The following is a 24,096-nucleotide window of genomic DNA, read 5'->3' on the forward strand; positions in this document are numbered from 1 at the left end:
AACATGTGCAAAAACATTACTGACACACAACTACACTCAGCAAGTGAAAGCTAAATTGCAGTCATCCAACTATCTGGGATAGTCACCCTAGAATGATTATCATAAATTACTATGCACAACTTCAGTTCAAACACATAGGAAACAAGCGTTATGCACTCGACATGTGCCTTCTGCAGCTTCTATTATACTCATAAATAATATCAAATGCTTTTTTGAAGGAGAAAAATTTGGGTTGCAGATTAAGGGAAGAGTAACATATAATAACAGTTTTGTACAAGAAAAACAGGAGTTTATTCATGCCTTGTTAATGTATATTACCGAGTTAATTCATATTTGCACTGATTCATTTTCAGAAAAAAATCCAAATCAACAAATGCTTAAAACGGCCAAAGTAACAAGATTAGTCATTTGGGACATTTTTTAAAAAGTGCTGACAATGAGAGAAAAACAAACAAACAAACAAACAAAAAAGAAAAAGAAAATCAAAGTATGATTTAAAAAGATCTTTCTGTTGTGTCTCTAAAACTACTCTGATAGTATGAGCAGAATTGTGTAAAATCTGAATGGAAGCTTGTTTATATGATCCATCTGAATCAAGAGACCGTTTCCTTTACATGAAGCTCATACGAACACATGTCAGAATTAAAGATTCAAAAATCTGAATGTATGGATTAGATTGCTATAAAACTTTAAAGTAAAGTAGAAGGAGACTTGACCAAATGAAAAGGCATCAGAATGTTGCCCCTGAGTGTAGGTTTGGTTATTTACATTTCCATCTAGTTTTCTGCCAACATCCGGACTTGGAATATGTCTTCCTAGTCAAAAATAAAAACATAAAAAAGCACACCGGCTTCTGCACACAATACAGACAGAAAACAAACATGACAAATGAATTCATGACCATGATCTTAAAAGACTGACTATTCTGGACAAAAATAAATAATTAAAATGAAAAACAAAAACAAATGAACAACCCTCTTGTGGAGGCCAAATCCTATTTCCTGCATACATGAGAGGTAATGCACAAGTTCCTCTTTGATAATTACTGCTATTAGTCATTCAAAAAAATAATGAATTTTCCTTCAAGCCAACCAGAGAAAGATAAGAAAAAGCAAATCTCTCTCACTTTAAATCGATACCTACTCACTAGTCTAGCTTAAATGTCAAATATTTCAGTGACATCACACCATGGGGAAAAAATAAGACTATTGTTCTCTTTTAAGATATGATTGCTGCTCTCCACTTGTGACAGGCACTTTTTTCCTTGTTTTTGTCTGTAAAAACCAATTAGCAGATCAACATGATGCAAATGACAGCCTGGGAAACAACGTGAAAAGTTCCTCGAGAGATAGTTTGTCTCATTTATAATAATAATAATAATAATAATAATATTTTATAATAATAATAATAATAATAATAATATATAAACAAATATAAAACAATACCGAGTAATCAGCAAAAATATATTTCAAATTAAATACTTTGGCTGAGAAAAACCTAAAAAGTACTCACGGGGTCATTTCCTTAACCAAAAGCTAAAACAGAAAAATATACAGTCTTCATCATTTTTAGGCAAAGTCCAGATATTCCTTTTTTTACACTGTGGAATGTCAGTCAAGTCTGTTAGGTGAAATAAAACCCCATCCCTCTGCAAAAGAAAGGATTTGGAAGTCATTTGGGGAAATCCGTGGACCTGCTGGCGTCGAGTGAGGAGTCTGATGCAGGTTCGGTGGGAGCCTGTGGAAGCATTTGCTCTGGTGTGGACGAGGACAGAGGGCAGGGTGCTGGGACAAGAGCTGCGGGAACAGTGTGGGCGGATTTAGCCGGCTGCGGAGGTGCAGGCTGCGGCTCTCTGGGTGGTGTTGCGGGCCTCTGGAAAACCAGTTCATCCATTTTGGCCACTCCGCCTTGTGCCGTGTCTGCTTGTAGCCGGGCGCAAGAGGTGACTTTGGTGTCCGGGTGAACAGGTGATGAAGAGGGAGGAGGACATGACGTGGAGCACAGGTCCTTGGTCTTAATGTCCTTGGATTCCTCCTCCTCTTCCTCAGAGTAGTACTGCTTTAGACGGATGTGCCATGCGAGGCTGCACACGGCCGAGACGGTCTTGAACTGGTGGATCACGTTGCGAGGGATGAAGTAGATGTCGTCGTCACAGAGCTGCATGCGAACATAGCGGATGCCTTCTCGTCGTAACTGGTTGAGTTTGGCGTCGTCCACCCACTGGACACACTGTAGAGAGAGAGAGGCATTATGGGAATGCTGACCTATTTTATACCCGTCTACCTGTATATCACCTCCACACCCGTTCAGGATCATGTACAAGTTACTGCTTACCCAACACCACATGGCATTATCACATCAGACTGTGATCTTAAGCTAAATATAAATTATGCATTAGAAAAAAATGAAAATCATTATATAAAAAGTAGCCCCACTTATACAGTATATGCTGGTTTTTAAAACACTTTGACTTCCTTTGAAACTATCATCATTTTTGGATGAAAAGAAACAATGGGCCTCATTTACGAAATGAACGTAGGACAGAAAATTGGGCGTACGGTCGTTTCAGCACAAAACTTGGCATTTATCTATAAGGACGTGAGCAGTTGCTACGATCAAATCTCATGTCAAGTTCTTGAGTTATCCGAATTTGCGTGCAGCATAGTAAATATGGTGGAGAACTGTAGAATGACAGCATTTTGTTCCATTTTTATTTTCCTGACTGTCAAACGAAGCTCATTAGTAAATCGTTAACCAGTAAGATTAGAATGTCTTTTTTTGGGGGGTTTATACAGGGCTTTAGCTTTATATGCTCGAATAGCAGCGTAAACAAGACCATGAGGATTCAACCGTCGCATAATGCACATGCAGCGCTTCTGTGAAAGGAGAAAAACAGAAATTAAGTCTATAAAAGGAATAAAATAAATAGGATCACACAAAATATATAATAGGCTATAATATAATTAACAGACTAAGAAAAGGGTATATAAAAGGAATAAAATAAATAGGATCAAGTACAGGCTACGCTTGTTTTTGTGACACTCTGAGGCTATAATATAATTAACAGACTAAGAAAAGGGAAAAAAACAAAACAAAACAAAAAAAAAATAACGTGAAAACAAACAATATTAGTTCTACCACTGCCTGACATTTCAGCCATTCATCATCAAACTAAAATGTTACACTAAATGTTACACATTAAAGTTACACTATTTATTTTAAAAGGTCCGCGGTAAAATCAGCATGCAGCACCCAAACAAAGATTTTTGCACATGTGAAGGATTTTACACGGATATTAGAACATGACTGAAGTATAAAGCCATGTTTAGGCTACATAATGAATAATACTTATGCAAACAAATGTTACAAATATGTCAAAAATGGAAACATTTGGATTCTTGTGGTATAAGACAGGCTCGTGAGCCCAAAGTCATTTCAGTTCTGCTTGACATTTGTATGCTGTTTATAAGGAATGCCACTATAGGCTAATTTGTGTTTTGTTTTATAGTTTAATATATAATTTTATAACTACTTATTTTTCATTCTTGTTTTGCTCTGAATACCATTAAATTTAAAATATTTGTTGTAGAGTAAGGGGAACTAAATAGGCTGTTTATATTTACCAGTATTTTAATATTCATATAAATTACATAAATTAATGTAGCCTAATTGTTTGCAACAACAAGGTTAATGGCTGTTTTCAGAGTAAGATAAATTTCTCCTTCATTAAATTACGTCCTCTTTTTGGCCGGGTTTCGTTTCTCTGGCTCATAAACTCTAGGGGTGAGGCTTCTAAAACCGGGTGTTTTTAGGGGCATGATTTTCAAATGACGATTGTTTTCTGCCGCCACATTTATCTACGTGTGATCATTCGTACGATGAGATTGGCGCCATACGAATGTCTCATGAATCACACGTGAACTCTGTCATAAGTTGATTTGTGTGCACAGATCTGCACTCGTTTCTACGTTAGATTGATAAATGAGGCCCAATGTCTTGTTTGAAAGTGTATAAAAGCTTAATGAAAAATTACCTTCAGTCTATGGCTGAATAACAGCAACAGTGATACTCAAAAAAAAAATGAACAGTATATCAAAAAATTAGTAAAGCAATTATTTTACATATAAAAATACAATGACTGAATTTCTTCACTGCAAAGAATTAAACCCTCAAGCTTTTAAAGGGGTCATCGGATGCCCATTTCCCACAAGTTGAAATGGTTCTTTTGGGTCTTAATGAAAAGTCTATAACATACTTTGGTTAAAATTTCTCAATGGTAGTGTAAAACAAAACCCTTTTTGCCTGGTCAAAATCAGCTCTGCAGACATCAACCCATTATTTTGCATGTTGCGTTAAATGCTAATGAGCACTGCTGACCCCGCCCCTCCCTTCTGTGGGGTGATGAGCCGTGCTCTGAGAAACTCATGGGAGCAGCCTGACGTCACACAGACAAGAAGCTGAGAATGGCCTGAGTATTTTTAAGGATTAAATAAAAACCACTGGGTGGATTTTTATCATTATAGGGTAGATGTTTACACACACATTTATGTTCAAACAACATGTAAAAGTGAATTTAGCATCCGATGACCCCTTTAACTGCAACTGGACCTTTAAGTGTCTGTGACAACAGGTTCACAAACACTTCTCATTCCAAATCTGCATGAAATGCTGTAATCATGTCTACAAAATTGTGGGATAGTATGCAAATGTAAACAAAGTGAAACTGGATCAGGTTTCAATCCCAAATGCATGTTAAACTCCACAGCACATGCAGAGATGAAGTTTGCAGCATTTACTGTGAGCTGAGCCACTTAAAACACTGGATCATGAGTAGCGTGTGTATAAATGATCACAGTGACGCACTTTGCTCCGAAACATGCAGACTATATAGGCCTAGTTATACCTAAAATACACACTGCTGTGCACCAGTGACACTATAATAAAAAAAGGAAAAAAAAAAAAAAAGATTGTAATACCCAAGAATATATATGGTAATCACATAAAAAAGTCCTGCTCAGTACAAAAAAAGCAAGTTCACTCATAAGTTGTGCTTACACAACATAACTTCTGTTTAGCAGTAACAGCTCCTACCTGTGACACAGGTGGCTCATACAGGTCTAGCTGAAGCCTTTGAACGACGTCATTGAAGTCCTCAGCATGAAAACAAACCACATCTTTGGTTATCCGTGGCCGGTCACTCCTATGGGAGATGAGAACATCAAAGGTCACTTTATCTATGGTTAATTACACGCAGCTTTTTGCATGTACTAGCATGTGCATATGTTTCTGTGTGGCAGATGGCTGCACTCACCATTCCCCAAACTGCACTGCTTTCAGGACACCCACAGCTGCTGTACTCTGCCAGTCGAAACTCTGGCCAACGTGATCAGCGTGGGCTCGCGTCCGATCCTCGAACAGCACCTCACGTGGTTCACTGGTTCTCGGGAGGTAATGCAAGTTCTTGACCTCATTCATTGATCTACAACCAAAATGAAAGTGTTTTGTGAGGCGCTACAAACTGCTTTAATCTTAAAAAAAAAAGAAAAAAAGAGCATTCAATTCGTGGTTGAATCAATACCTTCGTCTCTTGAATGGAGATTTGGGCATATCGGCTGTGGGGACCATCTGCTCTCCTGGTCTCACCCACATGATGGGACCATCATCACTCTGAGACCTGCAGTCCAGCTTTAGGCTAGACAGGCTGCCCCATGGCAGAGTCATCTGCATAAACAAATTAAAACATAAGTCAGGAAGTTAAAACAATGCCGTAGTCTTGCCCTGACCATTGTCTGAAAGTGTGAAGGCAAGAAACAACTGGATGAAGAGTTCTCACTTCTGTGACATATTTCCTATTGAAACATTGAGATGGAACATATCACAGCCATTATTCATGACTTGTAACTTGCTGTTGCTTAGGAATGCATATCAGTTACTGGCTGATATTAGACTTTTTATTGATATTGGATAAATTGCTCATCTTCCCTATTTCTACGTTAAGATGACCTTTGCCATCATCCAATATTCATTTGATCTATAAAAAGAATAATGTAATAACAAAAGTTAAATCTCAACAGCAAATCTCATTTGTTACTGCACAATAATGTTGTGATGTCTAAAATCACAAGTAGCTTTAATTTATACAAATTAGTATAGAATCTTATTTACGACTTATTAGTTATCAGTATGAAGAATTGCTTGTATTCCTCATTTGTAAGTCGCTTTGGATGAAAGCATCTGCAAAATGAATAAATATAAATCAGCCATGACATTATTATTGGCATTTAGAGGTGCAAAATAAAAATCAAAATGAATAAATAATGGTACAAAAATTTTAATTACAAAAAAAAATGCTGTTTTTTGATTTTTATTTATATATGCTTTTTTTTATTTTTTTTGTATTCTTTTTTTTATTTTACAAATATTTTAAATGGCACAACTCTTTGCATGATAATAATAAAATATATTTCTTGAGCACCAAATCAGCACGTTGAAATAAATTCTGGAGAATCATGTGACATTTTAATTTTCAAGTTTGATGTGACAGTGATGAAATGAATTTTAAAATATATTAAAATAGAGATATTTAAGAGTTATTTTAAATCATAAAAACATTTGACCTTCTACTGCATTTTTCAAAAACATAAAAAAAAAAAATCTTTCAGGCCTCCAATATTTGGATGGTATACAACTCACAGCAAATAAACATGGACTAAAAGTCACAAATCTCCAATTTTTTTGTTATGGGGTTTTTAAAAGGAAAGAAATGCAAACAAAATCCTTTACATAAGTGTGCAAGACGACACCATTCATCTAGGTCCAAATCGTAAGAAACTCTGCTGGCAAACAGTGAATTGAAACACACCATTTGCACCACAAACACGGTCAGCACAAAGCCTTTCAAACTCACTCATCTGTGAGAGATTATGTCCTAACCTTCAGAAACGGAGACTCCTCAAGCATGTCCAAGAACTCTGGGAAGTAATCGCCCACCTCCTCATCTACTGCACCGACCAGACTGATCTGCCTCATGGCACCAGCTCTATATGTCCCAGAGCAGTACGTTCGGTTCACCTACAACACAAAAGCACTTCAGATCCGGGAAACATCCTAACACACACCCTTTATCTTAGTGTGCATTTAAAAAACCTAAAAAACCTCAAATGAACCTAAATGAAAACTTCAGCATCTCTCTTTTTTTTTTTTTTTTTACTTAAGTATATACTACTTTTTAAAGTTTCATGATACAAACAAAAAGTTTAAAGGCCCATTTATGCAGAGAAAGATAACTATATTATTGTTCACACCAACAGAACAATAATGATGTGTTTATTAAAAGCACAAGCTGCGCTCATGTCGTTTGCTGCTTTAAATGCTCAAGCTCTTTCAAGTCAGGTGGATTCTGACTGGCTGTCGATGTTTTTATCAACTGGAAAAAAATCATTTTGAAAGTGACTCACATTATTCTTATCATCTGTCATTATTGCTATAGTTCTCATAGAATAAGAACAATTATTTAAACATTACTTCTTATAGTTATTGTCTATTGTACTTGCCTTAAGGCAAGATTTACAGAATTATGGTTTTTAGACTGCCATAAAATTAAAATAACTTCCTTAAACTGTGATTCTCCTGCTTGTTGTGAGAATAAATGCAATCGCTTCAGTTTGTTTAATCTCTGAGACAGCAGAAAAAAAGTCTGACGGTTTGACTGCGGGGAAATTTGGTCTACATCACTTAAGACTGTTTTTGTACTTTGAACTGCCACCTGACTTGTGTAAATAATAAATGCACCTGCTTTAAAAGTGGGAAAGGCTAAATGATTTGTATAGACTTCATCTAGCAAGCTACACATCATAATGTATCCTGCCAAAAACAAGCCATGGCTTGAAGGTTCAACGCAAAATTAATAAGTGCAAAGCGTCATCTTACCTGGGAATGGAAGTTGGCAATCGTGGTGGTCTCAATGTCCTTTTTACCAAGGATTTCCATCTTGACAGGTGTATTTGGGAAATTGAAGGCAAAGTAGTCCAAGAAATCGGGCAGATAGGCAGCTGCTCCGTGCACCACTGCGAGTGCGTAGCGTGCGGCTCCTTTAGGGTGTTCAGCAAAGGCGAGATCCAGAAACTCCTGGGCGAATCTTTCAGTGTCCTCCGGTCGCAGTAAAGACAGTTCATCTGCGTAAGCATGTAGTACAGACGCCCCTCCGTTGGGCTGCTTTTCCTCATGGATCAGTCTGCTGAAGGAGCCGTTGGTCTGAAGCCACGAGCTGCGGATGAAGTGATCTCGGTGCGAGAGGAACGGCTTCTTCTCAGCTTTGGGAGTGTAGTACTCACCTAAGCTTGGACACAGCTTTTCATCTTTGATGTACGCATGCAACACAGGGTCTTCAGAAGATGCCAGAGCATCTCCTGTCAATCCTGTACACAGCGTCTGGACCTCTTTGCTGTGCACGCGCAACTTCTTGCCACGCTCATCTTCACGATGCCGCTTCTTCTTTTTCTTTTTCTTTAGGAGGTATTCCTCCAGGGTCTGGGTTTTGCCATTCTCATTATGGGGCTCTGAAAAGATCAACAGAGATGGAAGAACTTAGAAAAACTTTTGTTCATGATGTCTAGGTGTTTACGAATGTAAAATTGCAAACATGAAAAACATTACAAAAATAATTTTGGTGATACTTGAAAAGTTGTATACTACTTGGTAATCAAGTCCAGCAATTCTAGACATTTTGTGGTCCTGAGTTTGCCGGTTCCATGTTACAATGATAGTGACAGATGGTTATACTATAGTACTATGTTTTAAATCTCAACACAGCTGAGTTAAGGCTGCTCTGTGCCTGCTCGAAGTTCTATGTAAAGACATAATGGCGGATAAAAGCCAGGCTAAATTAAGCCTGCTCTGACCCACATTAGCCCCTAGTATCATAGCATACAGTTGTATTAGCTGTGTGAATGCACACATTTTGTGCAGCAATAAACATTCTGTGTAAAGACGGATAAAAGCCATTTTAGAAGCACTACTGTGTCAACTCTGAAGTGTAAATTTGGCATAATAATACAGTACAGACTTATGACCATATACAGTATCGCAAAACACTTCAAAAACATCAACGTATTGCGTCTAAAAACATGGCATTGTTATGATATAGTGTTAATAAAAAGCTATAGTAGTATCGCGTTACTTAGATTACTGTAGTTACAGCGAGTTTAGTAAACACGACAGCTGCAAAGAGAACGTCTCTAATATTAAGCAGCGAAAAAAAAAAAAGTATTTAGTTATATTTTATATTGCACACTTTGGCAGCGGTGAAAAGTTTCTTTCTCGATAAAACGTAGTAATTCTGCTCATCTGCACGTACACTGAGCTCTTGTGAATGGGGGCGTGCTCGCGCATGGCTTAGCAGCGGAGGCTAATGGCACTTTCTCCGCTCACTTCTCAAGTTGGAAGCCACCCAGAAACATAAAATCGTTTGGCTTACGTTTAAACGCTATTAAAGTTACCTTTCTTCTTCTTGGATTCCCCCACTTTAACATTCGCCTCGGCGTTTTCCTTCTTGGGCTTGAGTTTGGCGTCCTTCTCGATGTGTTTGGGCTTGTTATTGGGGGTCTCGGCCTTCGCTACTTTGAGCGGCGTGAAAGTGAAGAGCGGGGAAGGCGGCAGGACCGTCTTCTGCGGGACGTGAGCCGCTGCTGGTGTCACTTTGCGCGGCGGCCATCCCGGAGGTAATTCTTTCTTGGAGCTGTGATTGTGATGATGGTTGAGATGGCGGTGAGGCACAGGTGCCTGCTCTTTGCTGAAGTCGCGCGCTTGGCTGTTCTGTTGTTGGTGCGGTGGATGCGCTCGTTGTTGGGCATGTTGGTGTTGGTTATGGTGTTGGTGGTGATGTAGCTTTATTTTCTTCGCTTCCTTCTCCGCTCTCTCGCGCTTGTCATCGGACGGCGAACATTCCCGTTTTTTCTTCTTTTTCTTTTCTTTGGTGGCTTTGTCAAAGCTGTCCCTGCTCTTCTCCTCTACTTTGACGCGCAGTAGATCGACCTGTGCAGCCATTTTGCACGGAAATTTAAAAGGCTTTAAGAGGGACTTTTTGCGCATGTCTATTGGGAGCTGTAGTTCTTTTGTCCGTAGCCAATCGGAGCTCACGCGTTTGTAGTTTTCCCGCTCGGAGCGCGCATGCGCATAATCGGTATTGATGTTTCTGGACTGCCATGGTTCAAGGGCTGCGTGCGCTGCTGCACGCACCGCGGCCAATGACTGACGTAATACTGTAGCAGCTTCAGGGGTTGGGCGGGTCCGTCCGTGCAGATAAATGCGCTCTGCGCCGAGCTCACAACCGCCAAAAGAGCAGCACATAATATCCTGGAGATAATAGTGCACGGTGTTGGATGTCTTTAGTGGGCGTCTACACATGACGCGTTCTTGCTAATTGGGCTATTTTGGGGTGGTCTATGTATACAGCATGAGTCAGACGGACGTCTTTGAATATTGCGTCGCATCTGCCTGTCATTGGCGGCACGAGCGTTGCGTTTTTTGAGTCGGCGTGTCAAATAAAAAACAACCATGTCTGATTCGTGAACGAAGCGTTCATGTGAGTCGGATCTTTTCAAGAATCTATTGAACCTGTTTACAGAACCGGGCTGCGTTTCCCAAAAACATCGTAAGCTTAAGTACATCGTAGACCCATTGAAACCAATGGAGCTACGATCAACTTTACGATGCTTTTGGGAAACGCAGCCCTGGCCCAAACTGTTCATGAATCGGACGGAATCGGTCTGTGATTCTTTTGATTCAACAGCTCACTGACTTTTGAAACAAGAACCGATGGTAAGAGCATTTTGTGCAATGGAGAAATGTCAAATAAAATGTGAAAAAATCTGAAACGAAGCGCTGAAATGAATTGTTTTTAAATAAGTTTCAAAAACAAGTTAATTGTAGTGTTTTTAATGTAAATGTGTTTTATATCTAGCTGTATGAATTGTTTTAAATAAGTTTCAAGTTAATTGTAGTGTTTTAGTTTATATGTGAGTTTTTTATAGTTTATTTATGTCATTTTCGCAACAGACTGTGACAATAGGTTAGAAAATAAACACGTTTTTATTACAGAATCAATATGTTGGGATGGGACCACGTGATGGCGTAATTACAAAAGAATCGAAGAACCGGTTCACGGATGTTGAATCGAACTCCCCATCACTTTTGTGTGAACACCCCTTTAAATGCAATTAAACGTGTGCACTGTCATTCATGTTAAATAATATAGGAAATCAGAAACTTAAAAGATCAAGAGGCATCTTTTCAGTAAATCTTTATTCATCAGTGCATGAACAGAAGGTCATGACCAGATTCATTTCTTTAACCACTCTTTCTCTATATATATGCTTATACTCTTAATTACTTAAAAAAATAATGGAGTGATTTATAGATTTTTTTTTCTTGTTTTTCCCCTCACGAAGGCAGGTTTTATACAGGTGCTGTACATTGTATTTTTATAAACATTTACAACTACCACAATGTAGAGACCACAAGGCTTTTTTTGTGTAAGATAAAGCAATGCAAGGCCACAGTATCATACATACACCCTCATGACATGAGATGCACTAGAGAAACAAGCTACAAAAGGGTTGAGGTTAATGATCATAAACCGTATTAGAAAGTATTCACATTTTTCATCATGACAAAACATAGAAGGGCTGTAGCATATGCAATGTTTGAATGATGTCTGCTCTGTCCGTATGGACACTCAATATTTATGGTATTTCAAAAATACTGTTATGAAAAAGATATTAGACATTGTTATATCTTGCGTCTGAATCTGTGCCAATTGTTTGAGGCTTTAAGAACCTGATGAATAACACCCAGCATGTTCGGTACATAATTCAGAGCTACATTTCCTTTGGATATAAGAGCATCTTGACATTTAATCTGAAAGATACAGATGCACAAAGACACTTTAAATGAATATGAATTCCCAATATTGGGAAAATGATACAGTATGAATCATTTGATGTGCTAAAAAGAATAAGAAAAAATATATGTTAGATTGGATAGTATGCAAAAATATATCAGAATTTTTCCTAGTTCTGCTTCACCTGCTAATGATACGAGCGAACATTTGATCCCAAATGTACACACCTTGCAAATGCTCCACCGAGATTAACTGTAAAAGCTATAGCACTGTGAAAAAATATGTTTGTTAGGAAGCCGAAAGTCGTATCGGCAAGCTGGAACACTAATAAGTGACCTGGCTCAGAATGGATACAAATATCTATACCTCTATACATGTATTTGTTTATATCATCATATTCATTTCAATAAATTACATATGCGTCTTCATCAACACACAAATAGTAAACATACTTAACCACAAGTTTCTGGTCTTTTAAAGATGGATATGTGGAAAATTCACCGCAAAAAGCTGCATAATGCACAGTCTACACAGAGTCACTTCTCAGGACTGGATCTTGAGGACAGTTGCATCACTGGAAAAGTCTTTGTAAGGACATGTGGCGAATCAAAGATGGAGAATTAGGGATAGTTTAGCCAAAAATCTATTTTGTCATCATTCACTCATCCTCATGCCGTTTCAGCCCTTATTTCTGCCTCTCTTCAGTGGAAGATAAAAGATCAAAAGATCTTCTTGAGTGTTCTGCAAAGTCATACCGGTAAATGCTGACAGAATTTTCATTTTTGGGTGAACTATCCCCTTTTTTAAATATTAACAGACATTTTAAACCTTCACAGAAAAGCATCCTTTATGTTATCGTCACAGGAGCAAAGAAACATGGATAAGTCTGTAGCTGCAGTCTGATTGGCACAAAACAAAACTGAGGCTTGTATTGTTGGTGGACACAAGTAAACGCTGCATGTTATCAGTGTAGATGGTGATAGTCATACAAAAAAAAAAAAAAAAAAGACAATCCACAGTGATTCACATCAATAACTGCTCCCAAATGCATTAGACTCCATGCACCGGAGGCTGAACCCTTGTGGAGCTGGGCACCTTCCAGGGGCCTGGGGTTATAGGTGCTCTCTTGGTGGTAGGGTTCCCATTGTGGGGAGTCTCTTGAGGCATGCCCTCAATGTCCTCTGGCCTGTCTCGTCCTCTATGGTCCTTCCGGTTGAGAGTACTGCTTTCAGACCTCTGAGGTTCTGCTGTCTTGTCCCTCTGGTATCTGTCACTGCCACCCCTTGAGACCTCAGGTCTGGTTTCTCCCGTTTCCCTGTCCTGCTTGTGCATAGTGTCCTCGTCTTTGTATCTCCTTCCAGAGTTAGGCTTCAATCCGTCAGTGGCCTTTTGAGGCATTTCCTGTCTGATCCCACTGTTTTCCTTCTTGGTCTTCCTGGGGCTTGCAGATCGAGGTTCTCGTTCACTAGGGTCGTTCCTGTTGTCCATGTTTAGAGTCTTTTTTGGACTCCTTGAGCGTTCTTTCCCATCCTGTCTTCGAGGGAGTGTAAAATTGTCATTGTTGTCGCGAGGCATGCTTGGGTCGCTCTTTCTAGTTTGCTGTTTGGTGTCTCTGTAATGTTGGTGAAGTTGTCCGTGCGAAGTGGCCAACGGGTCGAAGAAGAGCTCCTCGGGTGGAGAGGGTTTGACTTCAGGGGAGTGAGACATAAAGGACGGAGATGATGGTGTTGACGGCTCATTGGATGCAGAATACCTTGGAGAGTTTGCAGATGGACCTGTCATCATATCCTTAACATCTGAAGCACAAAACATGGTAATAATTAGTGTCGGAAAATCGAAAAGAACATTAAAACCATTTATTTTAAAGGTGCTCTCAGTAACATGTAAAAGAGCAAATCAGTCTTTTTGGTTAGTAAGATGTTTGACAGTAAATGCATTTATAATTTCATTTTTTTAAAAATAAATGCTATTCTTTTTTCTAAACTTTTTCCCCTAATAATCCTGAAAAAAAGTGTTTTTCATGGTTTCCACAAAAAACATTAAGCACCACAATTGTTTTCAACATTGATATAATAAGAAATGTTTCTTGAGCACCAAATCAGCATATAAGAATGATTTCTGTTATGTTATGATGCTGAAAATCACAAAAATGTACATTTTTAAATATGAAATATGAAAAGGTAAATTTAAATTGTAGTGCTATTTCACGATATTACTGTTTTTTCCCACTTGGTAAGCAAAAGAAATTTCTTTCAGAAACATTAAAAAAATATTTTACTGACTTTGTTTGTTTATTTATTTAGTCTTATTCTTTTCTCTGTAACCTGTCAAACATTTTTAGTCAACATCATATTCTGTAAAAAAGGTGTACTTAAAATTCTGTTGTGTTGGTCAGTTGTTATACTGTAACCTAGTGGTGTGAATGCAGCATCACGCAACCATTAATATGGTCATTAGAAGAAACTATATAATAACAGGGAGAATACACAAATAAAAAATTTTGTATTCGGCTATCCATGTCAACTCAATATGGTGGCCCTCACGAGGTGAGCCGCTCCAAGTACATACAAGTTGATACAGTATAACTGGAGTGAATGCACAATGTACTTTTAAATCAAATGTGCTGTTCATTTCTCTGTGTTAAACTTTTTTAATGAAGAAAAATGACAAAGTGCACAATTAAACATTTGCGAACTGCATTTAGCAAATCTGCAGAATACAACTGATAGACTGAACATAATTAACCTGTCTTCAGCAGAGACATTCTCAATTAAACTGTCACAGATTTCAGTCTTCAGTGGCTTTTGGCCTCCAGATACAGTGACACATATCAAGCAGCTGAAACCAGCTATGAGAAAGAGTCAGACCTAGAATGGCAAAGTTGTAATTTTCTCTCAAGATAAAATGTCACGCCACAAGACGTGAAGCAACAATAACCAAAAATTAAACCAAGCCGGTGGCTCCTGACATGGGTTTCAAATTCTTTCTCATTTAAATGTCTGGTAAGAAATATATTTGGTCACATATTTAGGCTCTAAGATGTACCCAGGATGCATCATTCCAGAGCGGTACTCCCAACTAAGGGCATGTGAACTCCAGGGGGTTATTAAAAAGATTTCAACTTTGATTAAATTATGACGTCAGATTATTGCTTACAAATAAAAGTGCCGTCACTGATTAAAATATCTAATCAGTGTCAAAGTTATTATCATTAACAAAAAATATTAACTGAAATAAAACAAACAGTGGATGAAAAACTTAAAGGGTTAGTTCACCCAAAAATGAAAATTAGCCTGTTATTTACTCACCCTCAAGCCATCCTAGGTATATATGACTTCTTTCAGACGAATCCAGTCTGAGTTATATTAAAAATTGTCTAAACTTCTAAGCTCTATCATTGCAGTGGGTGGGTGCTTCAGTCCAAAACACGTTAAATAAAGTGCGTGTATCCGAAATAAAACGTGCCTCACATGGCTCCGGGTTATGAATAAAGGCCTCTTGTAGCGAACCAAAAATATGGATATTTTTCTTACAAAAACGCATGGAATTGCAATAGGAGGCCTTTATTCATGCCCCGGAGTCATTATATGTTTTTTGGACTGTTAAACAGAAACACCCACCCACTACAATGATAGAGCTTAGAAGTGCCAGGACAATTTTTAATATAACTCTGACTGGATTCGTCTGAAAGAAGAAAATCATATACATCTAGGATGGCTCAAGGGTGAGTAAAACACAGGCTCATTTTCATTTTTGGGTAAACTAACCCTTTAAAAAATTATAAAAATTTTGCGCTGGCAACTAAGTTTCAGATAAAGTATTTAAATTACTAAAACTACTAATCTAAAAAAAATAAAAATGCTAAATAGAAATAGACAATTTTTTTTTTAATGTCAAAACATACATACATATATACACACACACACATATATATTCTGAAATTATACTTAAATTATAAAAATAAAAGCATATTCAAAATATTATAGTAAATATATAATACTAATTGTACTGTAAATCATTTTATGTAAATTTACATTGAATTGAAAGCAACAATTTACGTAATTGTTTTATGAAAGTGTGTACAAAAATGAACACAAAAGAGGAAACTGCTCTAGAGAATGGTCAATAATCACTGCATGTTTAAATAGATATATATGGCCATTAAATTTTATCTGTAGAATTCTCATCATTGACATTTCCGTTTTTTCTTTCGAGACCTTCAGAAGCAGAAGGTTCATTTTAAGGCAAATGAAAGGGAAAGAAAGGTAGAACTGCACATACACAAAATAAGCATAGAGGAGGAAAGCAAAGTTTACCAAAGTTATTAGGGACAGACCAAGAAAAGCAGAGAAGCCTTTAGTGATGCTCTGGTTTCATGTGGAAGCACAGTGTGGAGGAGGAAGAGTTCAGACCTAAACCAGGAAGAGAGAGAGAAAGAGGTGCATAGAACAGTGCCCGGACAGAGAGAAAGAAACCAGCAAAAATTGAGACAGGAAGCAAGAGTGACAGCAATGCATGAAGATAGGAAGATCTGACATAACATGCATATGACCCACATACCCAAATCACCCAATAGGCCTCATTCACTAATAATTGAGTACTTGTGTGTGTACTTATCTATTTTTGCAATTGGTGTTGATCCATATGCATGCAATGTTTAGGCAATATAAAGGTAAGTATGATGATGATTGTAATATTTCTGTAAATCCACCCTGGTTATAATCTTTATGAGTTTATTTTGTAATAATGTTGCATGAAGTTCCCTTTAGAAAACACTCTGTTGAGGAAAGATAACAGTCACAATACATTTTCAATGGCTTTTGAAACAGCAATAGAAAACAAACCCATCTTCAGAAATTGATTTTCTTCTTAGAGGGGAACATGTCAGCTTCAGGGAACTGATTTTTCTCGGTTCATGAAGCAGAAGGAATTCAAATGAGCAGGTATGTCAGTTCATTGGCCTGTATTGTTTGAGAGGTCAGGTATTAAATAGACTCACTATGATCAGGCACCAGGCCCAGTCCGGGCCTCAGAAGCAGCAGCACTTTATTGCCCCCGGCCTGGATGAGCTCAATGGCCCGTGTGTGTGTAATGCCCTGTGTGGGTTCACCGTTGATCTCCACGATCTGATCTCCCACCTGCGAGGTCACAAACACAGATTCCTTTGTCATTTCAACAAGAACCACTGACAATATCAATAAAATATATCATAAAATGTTTCATGCTAGAAAGCTTAATTAAAATAGAATACAGTTATTTTAAATTGTAATACATTTTCACAATATTACTGTTTTCATTGTATTTTAAATAAACAAATATTAATAATGAATATAATAATAAATTAGAAATAATTAATAATAATATATGCATAAAACTTCTTAAAAAAAAAAACATAAAAACATCTTACCAACCCCAAATTTTTAAATGATAATGTATTATTCTATTTTATATAATTAAGTAAAACATAATGCATTTTTTACTGTCCCATTTATTAATATGATTTACTTGTTTCATTTATTATTGTAATAATGTCTTACGGTTCTTTGTGTATTATGTGTTAATGTCATGAGAGCTCACATGTATTCTGCCATCTTTCAGTGCTGGACCGTCCTCAGCTAGTCTAAGTATAAAGAGGCCCATATTATACTCTTTCCCTCCTCGCAGACTGAAGCCAAAACCTCTCTGTCCTCTCTCCAACTCCACAGGATAACAGCCCTGAAAAAGAGAGATCAGTTACATTTTTTAAATGTTAAAATAAACAGCTCAACCCAGCCTGAATTCAACTTTAGACTTATCACATTACATTTAAATGCACTGTAGACTCGTTAAACTATGCAAATATATTATCACACATTTCTTGGTAGGGAAGAGTGGAGAATGACGATCAAGGCTTTGTGCAGTAAACTGTGGGTCCTCATGTGGCTTTGAAGCCCAAAGGCAGAAGCACGGTGGCTGCTTTATTAGTTTGGGCGCACCAACTGGCTCTGTCAGAGGTAGCAAGCTCCAGCTGCTTTGGGTTCAGGTCAGCCCATTTTAGATGTGACTTGAGGTTATCTAGGGTGACCAAACGTGCCATTTTCCCAGGACACGTCCTGGCCAAGGGTTCTATATTGCCTAAAATATCCACGTTTTGGCTTTGTTTGCACTGCACAGACCAATTGTTGTATAACAAAGTACCTAGAGAGCTCTAGAGAGCAGACAGCTTCTTGTGCTTTTGAATCGTTCTCACAATACTTTGATGTCATACACCGGTCGGTATGCTCAGTGCTGCTTCAAGTCGAACACTAATATGTACACGTATTTGCATCGCTTTGACCGTTCTCTGTAGATCCCTCCTTCTCACGCACCACGATTGGTCGATCACGTACAATGTCTGCATGTTATTGGTCAAACGATCATTACCTTCATTAAATCGTTAGTTTACCCAAAAATGAAAATAATGTCATTAATGACTCACCCTCATGTCGTTCCAAACCCTAAGACCTCCGTTCATCTTCGGAACACAGTTTAAGATATTTTAGATTTAGTCCGAAAGCTTTCTGTCCCTCCATTGAAAATGTATGAACGGTATACTGTCCATGTCCAGAAAGGTAATAAAAACATCATCAAAGTAGACCATGTGACATCAGAGGGTCAGTCAGAATTTGTTGAAGCATCGAATATACATTCTGGTCCAAAAATAACAAAAATGACGACTTGATTCAGCATTGTCTTCTCTTCCGTGTCTGTTGTGAGCGTGTTCACAACGCTGTTGATGTATGACGCTGCTGACGTGTTCTCTGGTTGCGCCCAATAACAAAGATAACACGTCAGCAGCGTCATACGTCAGCAGCGTCAATGCAGCGTAGTGAAGGCGCTCGCAACAGACCCAGAAGAGAAGACAATGCTGAATAAAGTCGTCATTTTTGTGTTTTTTTTTGGAGCAAAATGTATATTCGATGCTTCAACAAATTCTATCTGACCCTCTGATGTCACATGGACTACTTTGATGATGTTTTTATTACCTTTCTGGACATGGACAGTATACCGTACATACATTTTCAATGGAGGGACTGAAAGCTCTCGGACTAAATCTAAAATATCTTATACTGTGTTCCGAAGATGAATGGAGGTCTTACGGGTTTGGAACGAGTCATTAATGACATAATTTTCATTTTTGGCTGAACTAACCCTTTAAGTATGAAAACAGGAAACCAAAGCCAAAACCCGGATATATTAGGCAATACAGATATCCTGGCCAGGACGTGTCCTGGGCAAATGGCACGTTTGGTCACCCTAAGTTATCTTTGAATCTTTTCTTTGGGCACCCTTGGTGTCTGAACCCTGTGGCCAGCTCTCCAAAGAAAACCTGCTTTGGCATCCTCTGTGGGTCCATGCGGATTGTAACGTAGTGTGTACAGAACAAATAGGGATAGCTCACTTAGCTTGAGTTACTGATACCAGACGGATTATATGGAGGCGATTGACATTTCACAACTGGCTCTTTATTCCCCATGGAACTCGTTTAACTGTCCGTCACGAACGTTGTGCCGTCCACACGTTACTTAATAAAGAAAATAAAAGGAGTAGCAGAAACAACTTGAGTAGTTGGGGTGTCTTAAAGGGGCCACACCATATTTTTTACTTGTTACAGAATGACGTGACCAGACCATCGGAGCTGCATTTTCCGAATCATGGATTCCGTGCTTGTTGAGCCAGCTCTGTCCAGGACTTCTTGGTTGGTTACTCTGTCCTGCCCATGGATCTTCATGATTGACCGGAGGGAGCGATGGTGGAACTGCTCCGCTGTTTGATGTGTCTCCGGCAGGGCGTCCATGCTAAGCAGCCGTGCAGAAGTGAGGACCACTGCTCTGTATACATTGAGCTTGATGGAGAGGCAAATGCCGCTGTGTTGTAGAACTTTGGAGCTCATTCTCTCAAGAGCTTGACTGGCCTTTTGGACTCTGGTATTGATCTCCTGGTACAGGGATATATTGCTGGAGATTGTGCTAACCAGACACTTGAAGGTGGTAGCACTTTCATCTAAAACACTAAATATATCCCAACATTCTGTTCTGAGTGCAAAAAAAAAAATTGCTCTACCACACCTGTCAGCGCTAATGAGAAACGACACTTGATTTGCATATCTACACTCTGTCATTAGCATTATATATGACTTATATTTTGCAAACATTTCCTCTATTTCATAGCTCATAAAGTCACTGTTGCCTATAGTATTAATCCTTAAGGTGACAAATGCTTCCATCTCAAAGTTTTACATTTTATTTAAACGTGGGCTGCATGAAAATTAAGTACTTAAGTCAGTTGCATAATAATCTGTGAACTTTATTACTACACAAATTTTTACTCGAAGAAGTGCTGTTGTCTCATTTCCATCTCACCTGCTTTGGTCCTGAGGTGATGACAGTCGCCATCTCACCCTGCGGCTGGGATTTGTACTCCACTCGGGCCATAGTGTCCTTCCTCTCATCCGTTTCTATGCCATTCCTAAATGACACACAATTAAACGCTACTTTAGAGCATTTAATGAACTGCTGCACAAAATGAAAGCATCTCCCTTCATCCAATGTCATGTTATCCAGCTCAGCTAAGAGCGGTTTTGTTCATGAGAACGTGCAGTTCAAAATCGTAATTCGCATAAAGAGGCTGAGAGTCTCTCTTCCGGGCCTCAATGGTCTGCGGAGTTCATTACATCCTTTTGTTGGTCTTAAGTGTGGGCAAAAGCTTCGACAGTGGCTGCCCCTCTTATCTGAGCCATGACTGTGGAGCAAGTTCACAACAAATCTACTCAATTTTATGCTGAACAGAATGACCTGGACCATGTGCTTGGGATTGAAATGAAGGGAAAAGAGAGGCCGTGAGTGTTCTTGACAGTGGAAAAAATGGAAAGAGGTCATTGAAATTGGAAAGATGTAGAAGTGGAGAGGGCAGGGTGTCATGATGTGTAACATATGTCTGCAGGGGTCTTGGGCCCTGTTTCTTGAAGGTATAAAAGACAAGCTATTTTAGCTATAGTATTTATTATTTGCTAAACATATATTTGGGTCTCTTAAACCACACATCCTCAATAGTTTAATTTATCAACTAAGAATGTCCAGCCATTGAATGTACACAACCATTCAAGCATTTGGGGTTCTCCAATATTAACCAAGACTATATACCGTATGTGCAAACATACAGTAAAAACGGTAATATAGTTAAAAAAAATATATATATATATATTTTATTTCTGTGATAGCAATGCTGAATTTTCATTACTGATGATTTGGTGCTCAGGAAACATTTCTTAAAATGATCTTATAGACATGCTACTGTTTAAAAGCTTAAGGTCAAGCTTAGGGCCAGTTAGATAAAAAAAATAAAAAAAAATAATAATAATGATCTTATATTTTATATATATATATATATATATATATATATATATATACACATATATATATATATATATATATATATATATATATACACACTTTTATTTAATGAAAAGTGGCAGTAAAACATTTATAGTTACAAAATATTTCCATTTCCAAATGCTATTTATATATTATCTATTCATCTAAGAATCCTAAAAAAATGCATCATGGTTTTCACAAATAACTGTTTTCAACATTGATAATAAAAAGAAATGTTTCTTGAGCACCAAATCAGCATATTAAAAACTTAGGATCATGTGACACTGAAGAATGAAGTAATGGCTGCTAAAAACTGAGCTTTGCAAATTACATTTTAAATGTATTAAAATGTATTAATGTAATAAATTTATTAAAATAGAAAATTTTACATTTTCACTGCATTTAGTCTGATTGGGTGTTCAGGAAACATGCATTAATATTATCAATAAAAAAAGATGTGCTGCTTAATATTTTTGTGAAAACCACAGATTCTTGAGTAAAAAAGATAAAAAAAATCATCACATTTTAAATCATTGAATTGTTTTCAAATGTTTGGTTGTTAATGGTCATCTCTGTCTCGCAAATTTTATAGCTAGTATTTTATGTATCCTATATACAATGAAAAAAAAAAAAATCACAAAATGACAGTTTGATGGCAAATGATGCAGAATAAAAATATTTTGCTCTTAAATCAAACTGATAAAAAATTAACATAACAAATACGTAAATCATGTTGTTTAGATGATCATAGTTCCTAAAAAGTAATAATCAATAGCCATACATTGAGACTTTTTTTAATGAAACAGTAAATGTTGGTATGTGGACTGTAAAGACTGTGATTGTGTGTTGTGATTGAGCTGGCCATCAGGATGGAGCTTGTACCTGTCATCTCGGCTGGCAGGCTGCTGTCCCACGGCTCTGTGCTGCGTGGCAGGGCTCTGCTTGGCTGAACTAGTGCCTGACGGCGGTCCGCTGTGTTCTGAAAAGTAAACAGGATTATCAATGTGGCAGAAACACACATACACACACAACTCCATCCCAAGTGTCACTTTCAATCCTCAAAGTCAAATGCTTTTACAACCTGTTTGTTAAGAACAAAAATCAATATGCATTCTACTGCTTCCTTCTATCAGCTCACTGTTCACCAGAATAATGAAGAGAAATGATATAGTTTCCTCAAAAGCTTACCCTCCTCAGGCACCACTGTGAGGGTAACAGCATTCCCAGCTTCTTTGATGAGCTGCACAATGTCATTGTGGGACAGGTCAATAATTGACTGGCCGTTCACAGCAGAGATGCGGTCACCCACTTTCAGCCGACCGCAGCGGTCTGTGGGACTGCCGTCTATGATGCGACCAATCTTATGTGGGATAACTGAGGACAGACAGATATCAATTCTTATTTCATTTATACATCTTAGATATACTGATAGTCAAAAGCACCACAAGATCTGAGATAGTGATAACTGATACTTATAAATAAATTTGATTATACTCAAAAAGTTTACAGTTGTGTCACATGATCAGGAAAAACACCATACATTACACGGTACATACACTATAAAATGAACATACAAAAAAAAAAGTTTCCACAAAAATAACAGTTTTTAGCATTGATAATAATATGAAATGTTTTCAAAACAGCATATTTTTGAAGGATCATGTGACACTGAAGACTGGAGTAATGGTGGCTGAAAATTCAGCTTTGTATCACAGGAATAAATTACATTTTAAAATAAACTGTAATATTTCACAATATTATTATCGTGACTAAATACCTCCTAGATGTCTCAAGGAAAATACATCCTTAAGCTTCAAACTACATTTTCAACTTTACAGCATAATTTCACAAATAAATCCTACAAACGTTCACATTCAGAGCTAATGGTAATAGCCATTATATCTGAATAAGGCTTTTTGTTACAGCTCTGGGGTTATTACTGTGATACTTTACAGCTAAGCTAGCTTTAATGGTATTATTGTAATTGCATTGTACAGTATGTTGCCCCTTCAAGCGACTGGATGAAAGACGGAATGTAGATTTCAGCCACATTTTCAACAATGTTATGAGTCTGTATCTAATGCAGCAGAACAAGGTGTGCTTTCGGAAGCTGACAGAAAAGTAGCTAAAGCTTGAAAATTACGGTGGGGTGAGAGGAAGAGACATACAGAGACACACAAGAAGAAACCAATGCAAAAAAGCTTTGAAAGTCATTTCTAACCTCCAGGAGGAGGCTTGTTTTTAGAGGTGAGGATGACGAATCCGAAGCCCTCGTTGTCCTTGCGCTGAAGAGTGACGTCATAGGGCTGAGGGTGGCTGTGGCCGGACACCTCGATGTGGGGTGGTTTGGGTGAGCCGTTGACCAGCACTGGAGCATGTGGGGCCTGAGGTTGACCCCCATCATCTTCCTCTTTTTCTGCTTAAGCATATGCAATATTCAGTGTTTAAATTAACAAAGATTTGACAAAGATACTGTACAGTGTTATTTTTGTACTAAATATACATGACAAAAGCACAAAATGATTACAAGACTTAAAACAAAAACTGAAAATTTGAAACTTGGATTAGTTGGTGTACTAATATATATATTCTATTTATTTATTTTATATTTTATTTACATTTTTAATCACATTTTTTCTGCTTTATATTTTCTAAATTATATTTTATACATTTATAAAACAGCTTTATAAATTCTATAATTATAACTTAATTCTCCAAATCACAATGGGATTGTTTATGTATCAGTGAGGTGCGGATCATTTTTATTGTTCTGGCAGTTACTTCAAATGTTTGGTCATTGGCAAG

General features: G+C 37.7%; 2 protein-coding genes across 9 annotated transcripts in view; both read right to left on the minus strand.

Annotated features, from left to right (window-relative positions):
* Positions 1–272: 272 nt before the first annotated feature.
* Positions 273–10,794, minus strand: LOC109053993 (lysine-specific demethylase 9-like). Its single transcript, XM_019071313.2, has 7 exons — positions 9,498–10,794; positions 7,930–8,558; positions 6,934–7,071; positions 5,579–5,721; positions 5,312–5,479; positions 5,092–5,200; positions 273–2,229 (listed from the first exon to the last, which is right to left on the minus strand). Exons 1-7 carry the CDS (start codon positions 10,402–10,404, stop codon positions 1,672–1,674), a joined length of 2,652 nt encoding a protein of 883 aa, XP_018926858.2. The 5' UTR covers positions 10,405–10,794; the 3' UTR covers positions 273–1,671.
* Positions 10,795–11,311: 517 nt separating this feature from the next.
* Positions 11,312–24,096, minus strand: part of LOC109053994 (membrane-associated guanylate kinase, WW and PDZ domain-containing protein 3-like) — a 142,897-nt gene continuing 130,112 nt past the window's right edge. For 6 of the 8 annotated variants that reach the window (XM_042751435.1, XM_042751432.1, XM_042751433.1 and 3 more), the window contains 7 exons: positions 23,513–23,710; positions 22,480–22,665; positions 22,174–22,270; positions 20,281–20,386; positions 17,477–17,614; positions 16,899–17,037; positions 11,312–13,695 (listed from right to left, as the gene is read on the minus strand). In XM_042751435.1, the coding sequence (XP_042607369.1) occupies positions 12,950–13,695; positions 16,899–17,037; positions 17,477–17,614; positions 20,281–20,386; positions 22,174–22,270; positions 22,480–22,665; positions 23,513–23,710 (1,610 nt within the window). In that variant the 3' untranslated portion in view covers positions 11,312–12,949. Of the gene's footprint in view, positions 13,696–16,215; positions 16,312–16,898; positions 17,038–17,476; positions 17,615–20,280; positions 20,387–22,173; positions 22,271–22,479; positions 22,666–23,512; positions 23,711–24,096 lie in introns of all 8 variants that reach the window. The other 2 variants (XM_042751440.1, XM_042751438.1) reach the window with 2 other exon arrangements.

The sequence above is a fragment of the Cyprinus carpio genome, chromosome B23, assembly GCF_018340385.1.
Source record: "Cyprinus carpio isolate SPL01 chromosome B23, ASM1834038v1, whole genome shotgun sequence".
NCBI classification, from domain to species: Eukaryota; Metazoa; Chordata; class Actinopteri; order Cypriniformes; family Cyprinidae; genus Cyprinus; species Cyprinus carpio.

Coding starts and splice junctions, on each gene's coding strand:
- LOC109053993 (XM_019071313.2), bottom strand. CDS start 10,404: ATGTGTAGACGCCCACTAAAGACATCCAACACCGTGCACTATTATCTC. Junction 5,480..5,578: donor TCTCCATTCAAGAGACGAAG/GTATTGATTCAA, acceptor TTTTGGTTGTAG/ATCAATGAATGAGGTCAAGA. Junction 5,201..5,311: donor GCAGTGCAGTTTGGGGAATG/GTGAGTGCAGCC, acceptor CATCTCCCATAG/GAGTGACCGGCCACGGATAA.